This window comes from Archocentrus centrarchus, chromosome 22, assembly GCF_007364275.1.
Source record: "Archocentrus centrarchus isolate MPI-CPG fArcCen1 chromosome 22, fArcCen1, whole genome shotgun sequence".
Lineage (NCBI taxonomy): Eukaryota > Metazoa > Chordata > Actinopteri > Cichliformes > Cichlidae > Archocentrus > Archocentrus centrarchus.
Genome location: NC_044367.1, coordinates 2,689,000 through 2,709,698, shown reverse-complemented (window position 1 = coordinate 2,709,698; position 20,699 = coordinate 2,689,000). Strand labels below are relative to the sequence as shown.

Genomic DNA, 20,699 nt, shown 5'->3' with positions numbered 1-20,699 from the left:
TCCACACCACGTGCCGGTTTCATTTTCATCCTTGTCATTCTCCCCTCTCTCTCTCTCTCTCTCTCTAACCCCCCCTCCATTTTCCCCTCCTGGCTCTCTCACTCCTTGAGCACAGTGATACTGTTGTCATGGTGACGCCCATCATTTTCTGGCATGAATGGAGGATACTTTATTGATGAGACGGCATGGCAGAGGGAAAGAAAAGAGGAGTGATGGAGAGAAAGACAAAGACAGATGGAAAGAGAGGGAGGAAAAAACCACTGGCAGGGAAAATCAGAATGATATGGAAATGATCGTCCCTGCTGCTTACGATACAAAACATTTCCACCCTGTAATTTTCTCAGTACTAATGAGTTGAAGAGGATGTTGCAAGGCAAAACATACTGAATCTTCTTGAGGGGTTTGGGATATTCGGGGCTGCTGAAGAATGTCCCCCAAAACACTATTATTCACCACTCTCAGCGGGAGATAGCGGAAGGGAGATTCCTCTTATTAGGAAGCAATGAGCTGGCTTCAGCAGTGCCCCTAGTTGCCCATGTTTAATGATTTGTACTCTGTAAACATGGCAGCATAATGAAATGTTTTTATTATTTTTTTTTTTAATCTGTGAACATGACCATGGTGTTTTCTAAGGTTGGATGGGCATCCTTATTAGCTTGTCGTGGTTTGGTGTTTGCACACAGTGCTGCCTGGTGATACAGTCTAAACCAGAAGGCGAGCTTGTTAGACACTTCTGATGCAGACGTCACGTTGAGAGCCTTGGCACGGCAGAAAAGGCGCAAGATTCTGGTTGAACATTTTTGTACCTGCTTTTAAATGCCACCTTTAAAAAAAAAAAAGAAAAAAAAAAGAAAAACATATTGTATTTTTAAATACATTATGTCAATTTAAAAAGTAGATACTCTTATTAATGTGGTAATGAACATGTTTGTGTCGAGTTTAAAATAGTTACATTCAGCTGCTCTGAAGGGGTAATGTGCATTGCTAGTGCTATTAAGGCACATGCAAAGAGTTGCAGACTTTTTAACCGGGCATAAAGGTGTGTGTGATGATTATCAAACTGAACATGAACTTGATCTCAGCTGACGTGTTTGACCTCTGACTTTTGGCTTACAGTTCACCTGCTTTCAGAGACAATCCAGGGAGTTACAGCAACTGCCACTGGAGTCCAGTACCAGCAGTCCTGGCTCTGCATCCTGTAAGCAAAATGTGTGTTTGTGAGTGCGAGAGAGTGTGAGTGAGTGAGTTTGTAGGTATTAATAATTTATTATAGCATGCATTTTTATGCTGTGTTTTATGGAGTTGTAAATTGATTATTTTTGACATTCATGGTCTTTGTCAACACAGATTATAGATGTAATGTTTGATACAAAACTCACACTGAAAATAAGAGTTTTCATTTGAACATATTAAAGTAAGTTTTTGAATACAACTGCCAAGCATATCAGCCTAATGGCATCTTTCACAGAGAATGAAATCATACTACCTGGGTGTGTTGCCGTCTGTGCGCTGTCTTGTGGTAGCTTAATCTGACTGAATGTGCAAGTTAGTACATTTACTTCCCTCTGTTTCAAACTGTTGGTCATCTTGGTGCTTAAGAAGCAGAGAGCAATGACATGTCTGGAGCATTCAGCCAATGCAGGTGACTTTTTTTCCCTTATTCTCCCATGTTTCCAAGCTTTCTGGTGATAAAGGCAGTGCAAAGGAAGGGAGAAGGTTTGGTCAAGATGGCTCTAAATATCACTGCTTGCACCTCTAGTTAAAATCATCACTAAATCAAGCACAGCTAAAGTAAAGCATCACTTTAAGAAATATTTCATAAACTCCCATTTGGCTTATAAAAGGTTAATATACAGACAAGTCACAAATCAGGGAAAAAAGTCTAAATGAATAAGTGGAGAAACACAACAATGCAGATGCTTCCACACGGGTGTGCCGCTTGTTACAATTAGGCAGTTAATATTCAATCATGCTCTGTGGCAGGTCTAAAAATGCCTAGCAGATTCTGATTTTGTATCAAGATGGGAAGAGGAAAAGATCTAAGAGACTTTGAAAGTGTGTTCATTTTGGGGGGAACAGATGGCAGGAGCTTCAGTCACAAAGACTGTTCAGTTGGCTAGTGTTTTACTGGAGCAGTGACTCAAGTGACATTTGCATTTATATTTGCGAGGAAGACTTTAGTGGGGTCGTGGATTTGTGGGATATGTAAGGAAAAAAACGTACAAGTGACCTCAGGTGACTGAGACTAGGGAGGGATAGTGTAGTAGGGTTAGAAGATGATTGCACATTTTAAAGTTTAGTAGGCTAAAAAACATCTAACGGCATTTTCTTGAAGTGAACAAGAGCCTGTGTTGCACATACCACCCCTATAGTGAAGGGATCTGGTGGTGCCGTGCTGGGGAGGGGAGGTGCGCATTTTTGTTGGCATAGTTTGTATCCACATGTCCCCTTAGATGGAACAGTAACTAAAATAAACAAAAATGCAAGTTTCTGAGTGATAACCTTCATATTATGATCCAGCATGGCATGTGCTCTCTTTGAGGATGATAATGTCCCCATCCATAAGCCAGGAGGGATCACTGAATGGTTCTCTGTGTATGAAAATTATATGAATCTTCAAATAGTCTTTTTACCCTCACGGTCTATAGACGGGATTTAAAAAAATGGATATTGTTGTAGTTCACATAGTATTTAAATACTATATAAAATGTACTTTATATCAACTGCGTGTGTTCCCATGCATTCCCGTCCTGTGGCTGAAGTGAATGCAGGCTCACCCAGCATATTTGAATATTGTCTAACTGTTGCTGTCGAGAAAGAGGTTAATCTATGGAAATGAAGGGCGCTGCTGGGGAAGTGAGGCGTTGACATTTATAAAACCACCTCCTTTTCCCCTCTCTGCTCCAGCTGCAACGTGAAGCATCTCCAGAAGCGGCATGTGTGCATCTCCCGCCTGGAGAGACCACAGAACTGGGGGGAGAACTGCTGTGAGGTCCGCTATGTCATCCTGATACTGGCCCCTCTCAAAATGGTAACTAACCCACAGACATGGGGAGTGATGTATGGGATTTATCTCTTTGGTGGTTAGTTACTTGTTAATCAGTTCCTATTTCATTCATTCATTGTTATGTTTTAGTTTATTTCATTTCGTGCTCACTTGTAGCGCGATGTGATTTAACAAAATTGTTTTTCCAGTAATTAAAAATCTCTTTCACTGCTCAGCTCTCACAAAATCAGGTGCTGTCAGCCACCTGTCAACCTGTCCAATTAGACTTAAAAAATATTCAAAGGACATTCAGTTTTGAATAAAATTATAAAATGAGTTTCATCACCGTGTTCTGATTTTTACAGTTTTACCAGAATGCACAGATTGGTTTTAAGATTTTCTGCAATTCATATTCAAACTACAAAGTGAAAGAGAGCACAAATCAGCTAATTATGTGCTACATAATTATAATAATACAAATTACATATTAGTTAGGTTACATGGTGTTTGGGGTGCAAGTGATAGTTTTGGGATGACTTTGCATGTTTTTTTCTTGTTTATTTAGCAGGCTTTACCAGAAATACCAGTCATTACCCCCCACCCGACATTTCTGTTGAAACTGAAGTGCTGACAGTTATAATGTCAGAAATATCTGCTGAACTGAAATCAGTTCAAGGGCCTCTCTGTATCTTGTGTGGGCAAGAGTGTTGAACCTTTCGAGTCGCTGTTGTGTTTGGGATTGCTGTTTTCTTCAGCTCTGAAGAGCTTCTGGAGAGAGCCACATATCCTGTAATATCCCTCCCTCCCATCAAGAACATGAACTCTTTCTCCATCCCATTAAACCACTCAACCTTTCTGTCCTCCACTGCTTCATCCAGAGCTTTCGGCTTACATGCACACACATGCATGCTCAGACACACTTCTGCGCATGCATGTGCGCCACCGTCTGCAGATGGCTCTGATTGTTGCCCCTCTCTAGATGGAAACCTTCCACTTCCCAACCACCCACCCTGCTGGGAAAAAAAAATAGAGATTTCATGCTATCCTTACTTTTAGTTTGGTATTCTCCCAAGCACTGCATTTTCACCAGTGGGAAGGTGGGCAGTCGGGAAAGAGCGATTGGTAATCAGTTATGTCTCAGCTTGCTGCATTAAGTTTCCTGTATATTTGCTTGTTTGTTTCTCTCTTTTTCACATGAACCCTCATTTATGTTTATTCTTTTCTGTAGTGCCTACAGCAGCCTCCTTGCCAGTCTTATTGGCAGCAATCAGAACCACTAATGGTATTTTCAGAGACATTAATCTAAGCCCCAAGTAAACATAAAGCATTATTATGCTTCAATTATCCTTGATGGTGACTGCTTCTCCAAGAAAATTCTTTGAAGGGGCATGATGGTAATGATAATGGAAATTCCTTTGGTTGGCAAATGTATGTAATCTAGCATGTGTAAGAACGGACTATTTCCATCACCCGCCATTTAGAACGCCGTCCAGAATCTGTGGCTTTTTTTCTTCTTCTTTCTTTCTTTAGTATTTTCAGCCAACATGACTTTTGTTTAAAAAAAAAAAAAAAAAAAAAAAAAGAGAGCAAAAAATTCAGTTTTCATTCACTGTTAAAAACATGCCTGAAAGCGCGTATCATCACGGTCATGTACTGTTATCCTCCAAGAAACTCCTCTAGCTTTTTGCCCATTATGTTGGTGGCAGAGAGCTCCTCACTTTCTGTAGGCCTGACAGATTTGGCATGGGCCAAGTATTGACCTTAAATACTTCTCACAATTCAAAATTATTTCTTCAGTATGAATAAGTTTTGTAGACTTTTAAAGGAGATTTTGAAGTTTTGTGTTTCCCTAGAGTTATTCAACTTGGATTCTGAACAGTGTCAGTGGATTCCAGTGAAGGCCCAAGGTCACAGAGAAACACATCAATAAAACCTCTGCAGCATAATCCCATTTTCTGGTATTAATCCATATACACTGCTCAAAAAAAAAAAAAAATTGCCATGCTGGAGGGGTCATGCTGGATGTCTGTACTGATATGGACTGGGTAATGTGTTAGGAATGAAAGGATGCCACATCGCTTGATGGAAATGAAAATTATCAACCTACAGAGGCTGAATTCAAAGACACCTTGAAAATCAAAGTGAATAAACGATGCAGCAGGCTAGTCCTGTCTGCCAAAATTTCACTTCAACAACTCAAAATGGGACTCAGTCGTTTGTATGGCCCCCACATACTTGTATGCATGCTTGACAACATTTGTGTGCATACAAACACAGCATTACTGATCTCCTGGACAGGTGCAACCTGATGGCGTCAAATGGACTGAAACATAATGTCCCAGAGGTATTCTACTGGATTTAGATCAGGTATCAATCCCTTCATCCTCCAGGAACTGCCTGCATACTCGCGCCACATGAGGCCGGGCATTGTAGTGCACTAGGAAGAACCCAGGACCCACTGCACCAGCGTAGGGGCTGTCAGTGCCTTGCCTAGCCTGTAGAGGTCTGTGCGTCCCTCCATGGATATGCTTCCCCAGACCATCATGATGTTACAGGCAGCATAACGTTCTCCACAGCTTCTTCAGACCCTTTCACGTCTGTCACATGTGCTCAGGGTGAACCTGCTCTCATCTGTGAAAAGCACAGGGCACCAGTGGTGGACCTGCCAACTCTGGTATTCTATGGCAAATGGCAATCAGGCTACACTGTGCTGGGCAGTGAGCACAGGGCCCACTACAGAATGCCGAGCCCACAGCCCACCCTCATGAAGTCTGTTTCTGATTGTTTGGTCGGAAACATTCACACCAGTGGCTGCTGGAGGTCATTTTGTAGGGCTCTGCTCTGTTCCTCCTCCCACAAAGGAGCAGATACAATCCTGCTGATGGGTTAAGGACCTTCTACGGCCCTGTCCAGCTCTCCTAGAGTAACTGCCGGACTCTTGAGACTGTGCTGGGACACAGCAAATCTTCTGGCATTGGTATGTATTAATGTTCCATCCTGGAGGAGTTGGACTACCTGTGCAACCTCTGTAGGGTCCAGGTATCACCTCATGCTACCAGTAGTGACTCTGACCCTAGCCAAGTGCAGAACTAGTGAAAAAACAGTCAGAAAAGATGTAGGGAAAAATGTGAGTGGCCTCCACCTGTAAAACCATTCCTGTTTTTGTGGTTGTCTCATTGTTGCCCCTCTAGTGCGTCTGGTGTTAATTTCATTAACACCAAAGCATCTGAAACCAATTAACAACCCCCTCTGCTAAATAACTGATCGATATCCCAGAGGTTTAACTGACTTGATGCTGAATTCTGATTAAAAGTGTTCCTTTAATTTTTTGAGCAGTGTATTTGGTATGTCACAAACACTGTTTTAAAATGACCTAGTTAAGGACAGTATCCACCCTCTATCTTTTTATTTTCATATATATATATATATAATATAAATAAATATATATATAAATAAATATTTATTGACCTTCTCGTGTTCCTTCTTCTGGATGTTGCCATCACTTGGAGAAGAAGGAACACGAGAAGCTCGATAAATACCAAGGGCTCAGAGAGGAGCTGGAAAGGATGTGGAAGATGAAGGTAACAGTGGTCCCCGTGGTAATCGGAACAGTCGGGGCAGTGACCCCCAAACTGGAAGAATGGCTCCAGCAGATTCCTGGAACGACATCCGAGATCTCTGTCCAGAAGAGCGCAATCCTGGGAACAGCTAAGATACTGCGCAGGACCCTCAAGCCCCCAGGCCTCTGCTAGAGGACCTGAGCTTGGAGGGAATAAAGACCACCTGTAGGGGGCGAGCTGGGATTTTTTTAGAGCATGTCAGAGAAGTGTGTGTTTATATTTTATATATATATATATATATATATATATATATATATATATATATATATATATATATATGACACTTCTCTGATGTGCTCTAAAAATGATGACACTTTCATTATTTAAATGTTATGTTATGTCACTTGCATTTTTTTTTTTCCCTCGCAGAAAAGTACCAAGACGGCGATGGAGCTGGGCCGAACATTCGCTACCCTCTTTTCCGACATCTCCTTCAGGCAGAAGCTCCTGGAGACAAAGACACAAGAGGAGTTTAAGGAGGCATTGGTGTTCCAGAGGCACCAGCTCACAGCAGCCAACCAGAAGCCAACTGCTCTGGGGAAAGAGGAGACTGACCCTCGCAGTCATAAACCCCTCAAGGTCAGCAAGGAAAATTTATGAGTGTGTGTAAAACCTTTCATTGCTTGGTCATTAGGCACGTTTCCACACACTTTGAAGTGATGTGAAGACATTATGAGTCATGTTTGGTGCCCTGAGATGGCACTTGTATTGGTTAGAGTCTAAATGGAGATGAGGACACGCACAATCCAAAAAGCACCAAAAAAAAAAAATCACCACTGCAAGAGCAGGGTAATAACCTGCAAGTCAAAAATGCACAAGGTAATGTATATTATAAGAATGTTAAAAATATTAAAATACAGCAAAACAGTGCAGAAAATCACAGTCATAAAAATAAACAATTCATGAGAATGAACAGATGGTGTAGGAATGGCAACGAACTAATGCAAAGCCTGTCATACAAATTTAGACAAAAAGAAGAATAAGAAAAAGAATCGGGCCATAAAGTTAAAAATTTACAGGAACGGTCTCAAATGAGATTCTTCATTAAGTCTAAGGTGTCTAAAGTATAAATCCAGAACACTTGTCTCTTTAGTGAGTGTCACATCAGCACCCGACGATGTGCTTTGAGCACTTCGATTCTGCAATATCTAAGAGAAGCAATGTTGTGTGAGGCTTGATGAAATAGAATGAACAGCTACAGGACTTCTTGTGTCACGTTTGCTTATGTTCAATCGATGTTCAGAGATTCTAGTTTTGATTCTTTGATTCTTGGACATTTAAGTAAATGAGAATGGGTAAAGAGTGTGTGTGTGTGTGTGTGTGTGTGTGTGTGTGTGTGTGTGTGTGTGTGTGTGTATGTGTGTGTGTGTGTGTGTGTGTGTGTGTGTGTATGTGTACACACATGTATATGCGCGCGTGTGTGTGTATATATATGTGTGCACACATGTATATATGAGTCCCTCTAGGCTGTGTGTGTGTATGTATATTCTGATGATATTGTTGCATAGTTTTCTCTATTGGATTATTTAGTATATGCACGTGCTCAAATGGATGCAGTTTTTTTCCTTGTTTGGTTAAGAGGCATCAACAACTACATGATATAGTGTGTTCCCTATAATGTCCTTTATGTCGGAGAAATGGCAGCTGTGGCTTGAAATGTTACACACATTATAGTTTTGTATTAAAAATTGTTCAGGAGCCTTCGCTGGTTTGTGGACTCTACTTTCCTTTTGCTTGTATTGGTTCGAACCTGTGCTAATTTTCTCTACCTGTGAGAGTTAAGGTTCTTTCCCTTTGCCTGTCCTCTTCTCTTCTCCTAATGTCTCCTCTGCCCTCATCTTTCACTTTTTTTTTTTTTTGTCATCTAAAATCTTTATGACTGTGTCAAGAACTGAGAGTGCACACATATAGTACATAGTTTTTGGGGTTTTTTTGGGGGGGGGGTGGGTCTTCTATTTCTTTCTCTCCATCCCCCAACCTTTCAGCAGCACCTCCTCCTCTCCCTTCACTCCTCTCCTTCCTCGCTCGACTGGCTTGAATCTTCAATCTTTTCTCTCCCCCTAATCAATCAGTATCAACTCCTGCCAGGCCTCCTCAGTGGGTAAATGACCTTACATCTCTCACAGGCCTGTCAGAACTCCCCACGCCTTAGTTACACGTGCATGTATTCTCTAACACACACACACACACACACATACACATACGTCTGCACACAGATCTCCAGAGGGGCTCTGCTCAATGCCACGGACCAAAATCTTTCTAATGTTGCCATTGGCAGGCCACAGCTCCTAGACATTTCCCCTTGTTTTTTTGTTTTTTTCTTGTTTTGTTTTTTTTATATATATAGCAAAGGCTTTTGTTCGGTATTTATCCCAGGGTTTGACAGGCTCAGTGCCACTCAGAGAAAGAGGGCTATATGGGGAAAGACAGATGGAGGGAACAGGGAAAGAAGAGATGGGGGAGGGGGAGCAGGTGAAATAAAGAGGAAACGGAAAATGATAAAATAAGAGAGAAAATTACAGGAAAAAAGCCAGTCAGCCCGCCTTCTCCTTGTTCCACATCCAAAATTGACACTGGACCACCCGCAACAGCAAACCACTTTCCGGCACTTTAAGAAAAAAGGTCAGATTGCTGTTTTTATTTTTTCTCCATCAGAACAAATGACAAACAGGTGGACAGTAATTCCTTTCTGAGACTGTTGTTTATCAAACCTGAGCCAAAGGCTGGTGGTCCCCCATCACCACCTCACCCACACACACACACACACACACACACACACACACACACACACACACACACACACACACACACACACACACACACACACACACACACACACAATCTTCTTTGTAATAATAAATAATTCCATGATGTACAGGGATTTAATGAACATTGCTTGTTAAAACTAGCCCGCCTGGTCAAAGATGAAAAAGAATGAATGTTGTTTACATTGATGTAAATACCTTTGTTCTGTCAGAGACCATCCAAACATTTTAAGATGAAAAATGAGGCCGGAATGATTTTCCTGGGAGCTTTTCCCACTCACACACACCCCCTTTGTCATTCCATTCCACTTCATTGCATAATACTATGTTCAACAAGAAAATGAAATACTGGGTAATTGGATAATTTGCTTAATAAGCTTAATCAGGGCTACACATTTACTCTCTTTCTAGTTTAACCTGAAAGCTCATCTTTTAAAAAGAAATAGTTCATGTTTCCTTTTAAATCACATGGCTCCTTTTAACCATCCTCTTCCTGCCTTGTGTAAAATTATACTAAATCTTCTCTCCCTTACTGATGCTGTCATCTCTGTCTGTCATTTTTTAGGCACACAGAGATCTCATTAAATGTACATCTGAACATAACCATGCTGCTCTACTTGTTATGTTTTGGATTATATGATTTTTTTTTTTTTAGGACTACCTCATTAATGCTCATGACTCAAATGATCTTTCAGCGATCCCCCCCTGTGAAATCACCAGTGTCTTAGCTGAATCATCAAATGTGCAACTTTTAATCTAAATGTGTCAGTGTCCACAGCAATGCGTGTAATAAAAGAGCATTCAGAGCTGGATACAGCCTTGGGCTTTTATTGCTCTTCAAGGTCATCATGGATAAGGCACACAAAATTAGCAAAATGCCCAAAAGCAAAACAGAAACTTCAGAAGAACAGTATACATCAACATAATTTAAGATTATAGGCTTAATTGAAAAGCTCATCTCTGTTTTGTTGGAGTTACTTTTAAGTGATGCCTCATATAGTCAGGGAAAATAATGTCTGTTCACCCAAAGCAGTCCAGATTAGAGAGAAAAAAAGGTGATTTCTCATCATTTTTCTTCTAGATCAAACACAACATGTGGCCATTAAGTAACAAGTCTGGACCTATGTAGATCAGTAGCCACACAACATATCCCTTATATTTTCCTGTTTAACCACAAATGGTTGTCTCTCTAGGCTCAACTCAGATGGCATAACGTGTTGCTGTGGATGGTTGTGTTGGCCATGCTGGTTGTGGTGTCTTGAATTCTGAAGAATTCACCAACACTGTCAGTGGACCCCTGCACTGTCCCACCTTCTCCATGGTTCCTGATGGGGAAAGTCATATACAGATACTGTTGATTTGCCTACTTTGCGTCTGCCATGGCAGTCGGATTAGGATGGAAAACCACTGGTCTGATATCCCTTCCTTGTGTTCCTTGGCCAAACCATATTCTTCTTATTGGGCTTCCTTAATAGTGCTTTTTTCTGCATCAGTTTTGCCTAAGCTGCTAATCTTGAGATGTGTCTGCTATTTGAACTGGTAGTCCTAATCTGAGCTGCTGTTAATTGGTGAGGCTGGTAACACTAATGAACTTAAACTCTTTGTCTTCCTTTCCTCAAGTGGTCCATACGAGAGGCAGTTTCATCTAAGTGTCTGATACTTGAGACACAAAACGGTACAGTTTAGAACAAAAACAAACATTCCAGGTCACACCGTCATGAAGATGCTGTCATCAAGGCACACAGGGGTTTTTCCTTCTAAAATGTGGGACATGCATACGTTGGTTTATTTAAGAAAAGCTCAAACACTGACACACGTTTCCTCCTGGCTGCAGGTGGGACTGCATCAGTGAGAGTGTGTTTCCTTGTAGAAAAAAGTAATCTCTCGTCTTATCTCCACAGTGCAAAGACTTCTTCAAAGCTGGCCGGGGAATTTATGAGGACTTCTGCCGCAGACTGCCTTTCTACCCCTCTGACTTCACAGATGGTAGGCTGGACCTGGACTTGTAGTGAAAGTGAATCATCTTCCTTGTTATGCCACGCTGGGGGACTTCTGGCAGCTCCTCATTTGTCTGCCACCCTTTGCCTCAGTTACATCTGTGCTGCATCTGTGTCACATGCCGGGTCATCTTCTGCTAAAATGACTATCTCAGATGTCACACTGCTCCCGTATGTTTCCATATGTCCGGTATTATTGTAAGTCATCAGACGCAAGCCTTGCTCTATACATTTGCATTGCAAACACAGCAGGCTTGTGGTTTTATTGACTCATCAAGTCACAGTCTACCAACAAATGTGCAAAAGCCTTTGTGTCTCCATCCAAATAAATGTACGTGTTGCTTCATCTTGAGTAGTTTTTAAATACATGCTTAGTTAATTAGTTGCTAGAGTTGCTTGTGTGCAAATATTGTTGTAGATTAATCTGTGTAATTAAAAGTTGCTGTTTATTGTAAAGAAAAGCAGACATAGTGCAGAGTGAGTTTTCTATCAGGATTCTCCTCCTCAGCTCCTTTTAGTCTTTCCTCATGGCATATCACCCAAACACATTCATTGCGCAGTAACAAAATCAAGATATTTCTGTCTTGTGAGCGTCATCAGAGAATGATTATCTGATGAAGGTCACAGGACCAAAATTATTGTGATCACATTAGAGCCCAATTAAAGTGTTTTATTCTAAAATGAGTTATCCATCATTTGGATAACTGCTCTTGCAAAATGATGGATGACACGAAACCAAAACAAATCACTCGTATTTTAAAAGGGCAGCAAGTAGCGCAAGCCTCTGTAGAATAGTTTTACTGTATGAACTGGATGTTTATAGATGTAGAGGTGCTGAATGATGAACTGTGCTAATGTTCTTGTCGTTTTGAAATTAAAGTGTTGAGCCTCCTCCGCTCCATTATGAGGTGAATATGACTCATGTGTTTGTGTTTGTCTCCCCTCAGGTATAGTTGGCAGTAATAAAACCCTGCTGAAGTACATGACCACAGCCATCTTCCTCTACATTGCCATCCTCCTCCCTGCCATCGCTTTCGGCTCCCTCAATGATGAGAGCACACGTGGCGAGATTGGTATGAGCATGTACTCGAATGTGGAAACATGAACAATTTTCTCAGACTGGGGTTCTTGAGGTCCTGCAGATTTTTTTTTTTTTTGTCTCAAGAGCTGGGTGTAAAGCAGTTTTGGCAGTTAAGAAAATCTATCTAGAATGGGCTAATTTTCTGTAAAGAGTGTCAAAATTTAGTAATAATTTTCCATTATTCATCGTGGTATATAAAGAAGCACACTCCTCACAGAGTGTGCTTCCTGCTCTTTCTTCTCTTGCATGTTTGACCTTCACTGTTTTTCTGTTCCAACCTGAAGTCTTAGTTTAACATATGTGTGAGCACTTTCACAGCTAAGTTGTAATAATCATTTAAAAATACTAGGTTCAGGTGACCACACACACACACACACACACACACAAAAACAGTGAAACGCCTTTTTAAAAAAATATATATTCACATAATTATGAGGGTGGAAAAGATGTCAAGGTATGTCAGCTGTTTTATTAAAAAAGAAAAGAAAACTATTGTTGCCTAAAGTTAACATCCCATATCTGGAAAATGAATCTGCCCAGCTCTGCAGAAGAACCCCAGCAGTCATTCATGCGCATTAATCAGGACTTCATGCTGTGTTTTCTCTGTGTGTCATCTCTCTCCAGATGTTCGGAAGACCATCATTGGCCAGAGCATCGGTGGGGTCATCTACTCCTTGTTTGCTGGCTCTCCTCTAGTCATCCCTCTAACCACGGCTCCCCTCGCCATTTTCATCAGCGGTAGGCTTCCCTGCTTTCATTCAGCTCATCTCAATCAAAATGCACTTATCTTTTCACAGTTTCTGCTGACAGCCAGTTTGAATAGAAGGCTGGGAGTGGGTGGAGCACTAAGAAGATTACGTCAGAAATCAAGAAAAAGAAGCACCCAACCGTGTAGAACAGCAGCCAGAAACACTCGTGTCCTCACCTACTCTTTCTTTCACCAGAAAGCCGTACCTCTGGAGTAATTAAGCTGTTAGCTCGCACATGTGCCCCTAATGAGTGTTCCTGGTGCAGTCAAGCAAAAAGCACATATCTTCAAAAACTTGTTTTTCAAGAATGAGGAGCAAAACTTCCCCCCCCCCCCCCCCCCCCCCCCCCCCCCCACTCACTATGGTTATATAACTATTGGTTCCAGGGGCCTGCGGGTCAGGAGCGTCGCTCATCGCATTCACAAACATGTAAACTTTAGGTTCAGTTCACAGAGAGACGGCACATAAACTGTTACATGGTTTTTACCCAACAGCAGTGTTTTGTCAGTTGGAATTTAAATGGTCTTGACGACTGGAAGCTGCAGCATCAGGCCGTGATGAGGAAAAGCAGCAACTCCAATGCCAGGATGTAGTTTTAATTCCAAGGCTGTTTGTTAGGTTTGTGGTTTGATGATCTTTGAAGTAAATGGGTTAGAACTGTGCTATGCACATTCTCATGGGCATAATTATAGCACATTTCCAGCAGCCTGTCTGAGCACAACAATGGCTTGTTTGTAAAGCTGTAACTCATCTGTGCACAAATCTGTTCAAGATTACAACCAAATTGTTATAGTTTTAGCAAACCCATTACAGTTTGTTTGTCCTTTTCAGGTTTGAATGTATTGAATTTTTTTCCTGCCATTGTTTATGTGTCTCTGCATATATGAAATCAGTCTCTGCTGATAGAGAAATCTGTAATAAAGATCTACTATGATGTTTTTTTTCTATCAAAAATAATTCAGCAAAGCTAAAGCTAACTGTCAATAAGTTTCATAATGTGTATTTATTATATGTGATGTATTTGTCCATCTGCTTATATGTGCACATGTGCAACTGGATCACAGTGATCCGAGGAATCTGTGATGACTACAACCTGGATTTCCCGGCTTTCTACGCCTGCATTGGCTTGTGGAACTGCCTCTTTCTCATCCTGGGAGGAATCTTCAATGTCAGCCTGCTCATGAAGCTCTTCAAAAGGTGTCCTTTGTGCTCCAGCACCTAAATGTTGGAGTACTTTAATTATTTAATTTCAGCACAGTCCAGTTTTTTTAATCTGTTCTGATGTTTCCTTTTGTCTTGCTTGCTTCCTTCTCTGTCGTATAGAAAAATGTTTTAAATTTTCTGGTCCCAATTGTGTTTGAAGAAAAAATAATGACACTCAACAATAGGCTGTTTTTAAAGAAGGCACATAGTCAGTTCTGTTTGAAATTTGTCATTTTATATTATAGTGTATAGTTATAACTTTCCCCGTGTCCTCTGTTTACTCATTTCACTTGCTTTGTATTTACTGTATATGCACGTGGTTCTATATTGGGTAATTCAGAAAAATGTGTTGCACAGGATAGCCTGATCAGCAATCTTTGAGTTGAATGAAGGTTGTTGTTTTGTTTTTTTTTAGGTGTTTTGTTTTTGGGTCCACAGATTGGGAAATATTTTACATCAAAATTTCAAGAAATCAGGATAAATAAACGTCCATAATTTTGATTAATAAATTATTTATACTCAAATTCTGCCAAACGTAGACCAGCATATAAACAAATACCTATTTGCTGTAATTCACCTGCCCCTCAGTACTTGCCTAACATTATAACTCTGGTTGTGGGACTAGCTAGTTTGCTGGTCAGCTGGTTTTGTGACTCTGACCTATCAACCCTGCTGTTAGACTAACTTAGGAACCACTTCCATTTAGTTGGTGATTTAGAAAATGGATTCTAGTCCTGCTTTATTGCCAACTCTGTCATACTGCTGGTATTTCAGCTAATAAAGATTATAAAGTGCATTACTCTATAGGTATTTATCACAGAGAATATACAGTCGATAACATATCTTCATGTTGGCCTGAAAGTAAAATGTTTTCCGTGGAGGATTATTATTCATTATTGCTCAGTGTCAGACTTGAATGCACTTTTTGAGAATCTGTTTGAAGTGTTTCAAGTTTAAAATTTACAAAGCTCTAATGTGAAACTGTCAGGTTAATGGCAGCACTGAGAGCGCGTTCAGCGGTAAAATAAATATACTCATTTATGAATTTACAGCATTAGCAATTATTCTCAACGTTCCTGTCTCGCCTTTATACAATGCTGCTTTGTGTCGCAGTCAGGCTCTCCATGACTTGTTCCTCTTGACTGAAGTAGGTGACATTTGATTGATGCATTTTGTGTGGAAGAAGGTTACAATGAGCCATAAGCTCTCTGTGAAATCCTGGGTTAACAAAGAAAGTTGATAACCACGGCTGTGATGATCTCTGATTGCACTAATGCACCTAATACAAAAAAAGCCTCACAGTGTCTTACTTTTGGCCTAGTTCTAGTTGTCTTATAGATACAGGTAGTACACAAAGGTATACAATACAATGACAACAGTAGTGCTGCACACTTTGTTCTGAAATCATTCACTACTACATTTCCTTCTGGGTTTGTTGGGGGTTTTTTTTGGCCAGCAATACACAAAGTAAAATACTCTTCATTATTGTCTTTACTGTCATACAACAATCTGAATTGTCACTTCTGTGATGTGTTTTAGGTCAACAGAGGAGGTCATTGCCCTCTTCATTTCCATTGCGTTTGTGGTTGATGCTGTGAAAGGCACAGTCAAAAGTAAGTTCATGATAACGCATGTGAATATCTCCCTTATTTGTGTCTGTGCTTTGTTTACACGTTGCCTTTCTGCGGTGAAAATCAAATCAACATAGTCGACTCTGACTAATCAGAACCAGCGCTAACGCTACACACCTGCTGTCAAATCTGCCGCAAGCTCGTGTCTGATTTCAGTTACTAAGCCCCAAAAGACAAAGAAGATGAAAACACTTTACTGCCACATACATACACTATATTATAAGTGAATTTCGAGATTATAATTTAAGTAGGCAGCTTATGAATTAGCGTGGTTATTGTCAACTGAAGAATCCTTTGACTGAGAGTCGTGAGATCTTGAACCGTATATTCTTCTGTAATCATCGGCATCTCTTAAAATCTAATACTTATCAAAGAACAGGCTGTATTTGTTGTGTTAGTGAAGCTAGATAGAATTTGCCTATATTAACATTTAAGTCATTAGACTTATAGTTAACTCCCATAAAACACTAAAGAAAGGCTTACTAGTTAACAGTTTAATATGAGCAGTTCTTGTTCCTAAGCAGTAGATTAAAATAAATGAGCATATTTTTGGCAAAAAGTGGAGAAATACTGCCTTGTAAATAGGCAATACACCCGCAGGGAGACAGAAATGACACGAGGTCCTTTGTTACTCTGATGGGTCAGCAGATTGAGAGGCTTTGAAAGATACTATGGTCCAAATTAATCATTCCAGATTTTGAACCCCGTCTGCAGCCATATTATACCACCCCAGCTTTTATGGCACCTCATTTTAGTATATCATAAATATTTTACACAACTTAATTTCACAAAAATGAGATGACGATAGCTGAATGTAATTTATTTTGAATGCGGTGTTCTGTTTTGTAGATTGCTGGTGCAGTAGTTCAATTTTCAGAAACCATTTGTAAAATACGCTCCAAGCTCATATGCCATTACCATAACATTAACCTATGCTATTTTGTTGACACTCTTCCTCCAAAATATTTTCCAGTAACACAAATGAATACAGTTTGGGCCTGTATGTAGTCACCTGTACAACCTTGCCTGCCACATAACTTTCTCCTTGTTTGATGAAAAGGCCTGCAGAGTGAGCTCTATGCATGTCACACACTCCTCCTCAAAAGTGATGGTAGAACGTATCATGTTGTAGTCGTTTTGGAATTCATGCATGCAAAGTTGTGCGTTGCTTCTCAGTGAAAATAGAAGGAAAAGCACCATCTCCACTGAGATTAAAATCCCAGCCTTCAAGCACACATTACAGTTGATGAGCTGCTACTTCTTTAATTTTTACATGGGCGTAAGGACTGATTTCAGCAAACGAAGCAGAGTCTGGGACAGCTGGTGTAGAGAGGCCAGAGATTAAATCTTACAGTGTGTGCTGTTTCTCATCATTTCACCACCAATCCAGACTCCAGCTCATTCTGCTAAGTTTGATTATTTTAGATTATCACTAAAGTGTTTACTGGTTGGAAAGAGAACAGTGGCCTTTAAGACCCCCAAACACTGAAGAAAAATAGCACTGTGCACCTTGAGTGAGTAGTTTACAGCCCAGCTGATAGGCGTTCATTGTAGAGCCATAACTCAGAGGAGATTTATCTTGAAGTTCTATCCCCTTAGCAGTACTGATGCTCATTCCCGTGTGTCTCGTCCTGCAAGATTTAAGCTTTGTTAAAACTCCGTGTGTCTTCGCCTTTTCTGTGTTGACTGCAGTGTGAACAATAAAACCTGAGTTTGATTGTTGTTTGATTTGTTGTTGGTTTGGCAAGGTCATGTGCAGAGCTTCTTGAAAGATTTCGAGATTTTCCTGTTGATGGGGATCCACTCAATATTTATTTATTTTTTTTTTTAAAAAGGGGCATTACAAACATCCCGAGTTTCAGGTTTCATTTCATGTCTGTGTAACTTACAACAACACAATTTGATGACTTCCTTGTTATGGTTTGTTTGTTGACAATAAAGATGCATTTCATAGCTGAACACTGTGAATGTGATTTCAGTCTTTCATAGATACTACCACGCTCCAACACTGGCCAACAGAAGCTTAGGGGACTTTCCTCAAGGTGGAGACCTGCTAGGGGGAAACAGGAGTGAGGTGGTTGCGGGGTTGGCACTCCCAGAATCCTTCATCCAGTGCTCTCGAGAGAGACCTGTCCTCTGCCTCCTACTGATGCTCGGGACATTATGGATGGGCTATACTCTCTACCAGTTCAAAAGGAGGTATGTGCAGCACTGCAGCGCTCTTAAGATAAATCACTGTAGAAGTTTAAATTGTGTTTGGATGGGAGGACTGCCTGCTAGCGTGAATACCGCTGAGTAGGGCCTTGACTCTAAAGATTGCAGGAGTGACGGAGCTTACAGGAACTTTCCAGACAGCTCTTACAAAGCTCACTTTTCAGTCGAAGCTTCTGTTCCAGCCTGTGATTTAATAAGCATTAATATTCTACTTCTGATTGCTCCCAGTAATCAAATCAACCTCAAAGCTGGATTCAATTGTGTAAGCAAAAGGCGGACCAGGGTACTTAAGCAGTGTCAGGATTGCAGCCATTGTCCTTGTCTTGTCCACAGTAATTGTATTCTTCTATTATTTGTCTCACTCCCTTCTCCTTTCTCTCTCTCTCTCCAAGTCCGTTCCTGCATGCCAAAGTGAGGGAGGTGCTCTCGGACTGTGCCCTGCCAATCTCAGTGCTCATGTTCTCCTTCATCGGCTCCTACATTTTCAGTGACATCGAGCGTTAGTATCATTTCTTGCTTCAGTTGGCTGTTGTAGAGTGGAATTGATATTTTCATTATGAACAATACTATACAGTCTAATCATAGTGTGTTTATCAGTTTAAAACTGTTTTAAACATGTGACCATGTTTAGATTTATTTTTCTCACCCTAGTTATAACACTTTTAGATATTTTTAGAGAGATAAGTTGGAGAAAGTGGCGTGTCAGTGGCCTGTGTCAGTAAGTTCAAAAGTCATTGTTACAGGTAGAGGGAAACACACCCAAAAAGCACTAGAGGTTCATTGTCTCGGTCAAGGATGCTGCGGCGTGTAGTCGGGGACTTAGCCATCAACCGTGATTAATGAAAGACTTGCAGTATAGCTCTGCAGTGACATTCAAAAGAGACCCCAAACCTCCAAACCAATCCTAGATCTATCTTTATTGGTTTCTGGCAGAAATTAATTTTCAGTTTCAAGCTACTGATAGTTGCAATAATTGGATGTTTTATGTTTTGTTTTTAAAGATTTTTACTTGGTTTCTCTTTTTTCAGTGTTCTTCTGTTAATTCAACCTTGTACATTTTTTTTAATTTTTTAAAAATGTAGTCATTAAAGAGAGATTCATGTTCCCAAAACTGTTTATGGAAAATCTAACTCTATTTCAGGAGCCTTGGATGCCCACATGAATTGCTGCCATTTCAATGTACTACATATAAAGTGACAAAGAAAGTGCACACAGGACTCTATCCAAAAAAAACTAAGTACACCCTGTGATTCACTGGCTTTTAGGACCATTTTAACAGCAATAACTTGAAGTAATCATTTTCTGTATGATTTTGTCAGTCTCTCACATTGTTGTGGAGGAATGTTGGCCCACTTTTCTTTACAGCATTACTTCAGTTCAGTTCAGTCTGCAACGCCGATTCTTTTTTTCTGCCATTCTGCTTTAGATTTATTTGGGAGCTTGGGATCATTGTCCTGTTGCACGATACAGTTTGAGCACAGATTTAGCTGTCAGACAGACGGCCTCACATTTGACTCTAGAATACTTTGGCATACAGAGGAGTTGATGGTCGACTCGATGCCTGCAAGGTGCCCAGGTCCTGTGGCTACAGAACAAACCCAAGTCATCACCCCCGCTGTGCTGTGTTTGGCTTTTGCCATATGAGGTGCTGCGCATTATGGCCAAACATCTTCGCTTTGGCCTCATCTGTTAAAGGACATTGATCCAGAAGTCTTGTGGTTTGTTCAGCTACAACTTTGCAAACCTAAGCCATGCTGCCATGTTGTTTTTAGAGAGAAGAAGCTTTCTCTTGGCAACCCTTCCAAACAAGCCATACTTGTTCTAACTTTACTGTCATGAACTTTAACATTTAACATGCTAACTGAGCCCTGCAGAGGCTGCAGTGTAGCTCTTGGGCTTTTGCAGCTTCTCTGATCACGGTTTGACCTTGGTCTGAATTTACTGGGAGATCTACTCCTGGGAAGATTGGGGCATTGTGTTAACACACACCTGAATTCTCCAGACCAGCAAACTCTAAAAACATATGCTCTTACAGAGGTGGTCATACTTACTGATGATCAATAATCAAGTGCATTTGATTGGCAGCACCTGGCTGCGACTTTCCTTTTTAATTCCCATTGATGTAGTCAGGGTGTATTTAGTTTTTCACAGGACTGCATACTGTGAAAACTTTATTTATCTGTGTTTTGTGACTGCATTTTTGATAAAGTGCTCATCTGGGCAAAGATAATTAAAAGATGGAGTCTTTTCTGTCATCTGCATGCCTGTAAAGGTATATTTGAACACTGTACTCTTGAGAGACCTTTTTTAAGTGCCTTGTTTGTCAGGGGAACAAAATTACATCTTTACAAAATTATGCAATAAAATTGTCAAATGAAGCAACCCACCTGTAAACAAAATGATTTCTAGGTATGTTTTTTTTTTTTGTGACATAGTTTAGTATTGTGTGAGGG

The 20,699-nt window shown here is 40.5% G+C and overlaps 1 protein-coding gene across 2 annotated transcripts in view; it reads left to right on the top strand.

Annotated features, from left to right (window-relative positions):
* slc4a11 (solute carrier family 4 member 11) overlaps nucleotides 1–20,699 on the top strand; it is a 130,018-nt gene that overhangs the window by 98,930 nt on the left and 10,389 nt on the right. For both annotated transcript variants that reach the window (XM_030718660.1, XM_030718659.1), the window contains 10 exons: nucleotides 1,117–1,198; nucleotides 2,908–3,031; nucleotides 6,976–7,185; nucleotides 11,273–11,357; nucleotides 12,316–12,441; nucleotides 13,074–13,187; nucleotides 14,263–14,395; nucleotides 15,941–16,014; nucleotides 18,012–18,231; nucleotides 18,639–18,745. In XM_030718660.1, coding sequence (XP_030574520.1) covers nucleotides 1,117–1,198; nucleotides 2,908–3,031; nucleotides 6,976–7,185; nucleotides 11,273–11,357; nucleotides 12,316–12,441; nucleotides 13,074–13,187; nucleotides 14,263–14,395; nucleotides 15,941–16,014; nucleotides 18,012–18,231; nucleotides 18,639–18,745 — 1,275 coding nt within the window. The remainder of the gene's footprint in view (nucleotides 1–1,116; nucleotides 1,199–2,907; nucleotides 3,032–6,975; nucleotides 7,186–11,272; nucleotides 11,358–12,315; nucleotides 12,442–13,073; nucleotides 13,188–14,262; nucleotides 14,396–15,940; nucleotides 16,015–18,011; nucleotides 18,232–18,638; nucleotides 18,746–20,699) is intronic.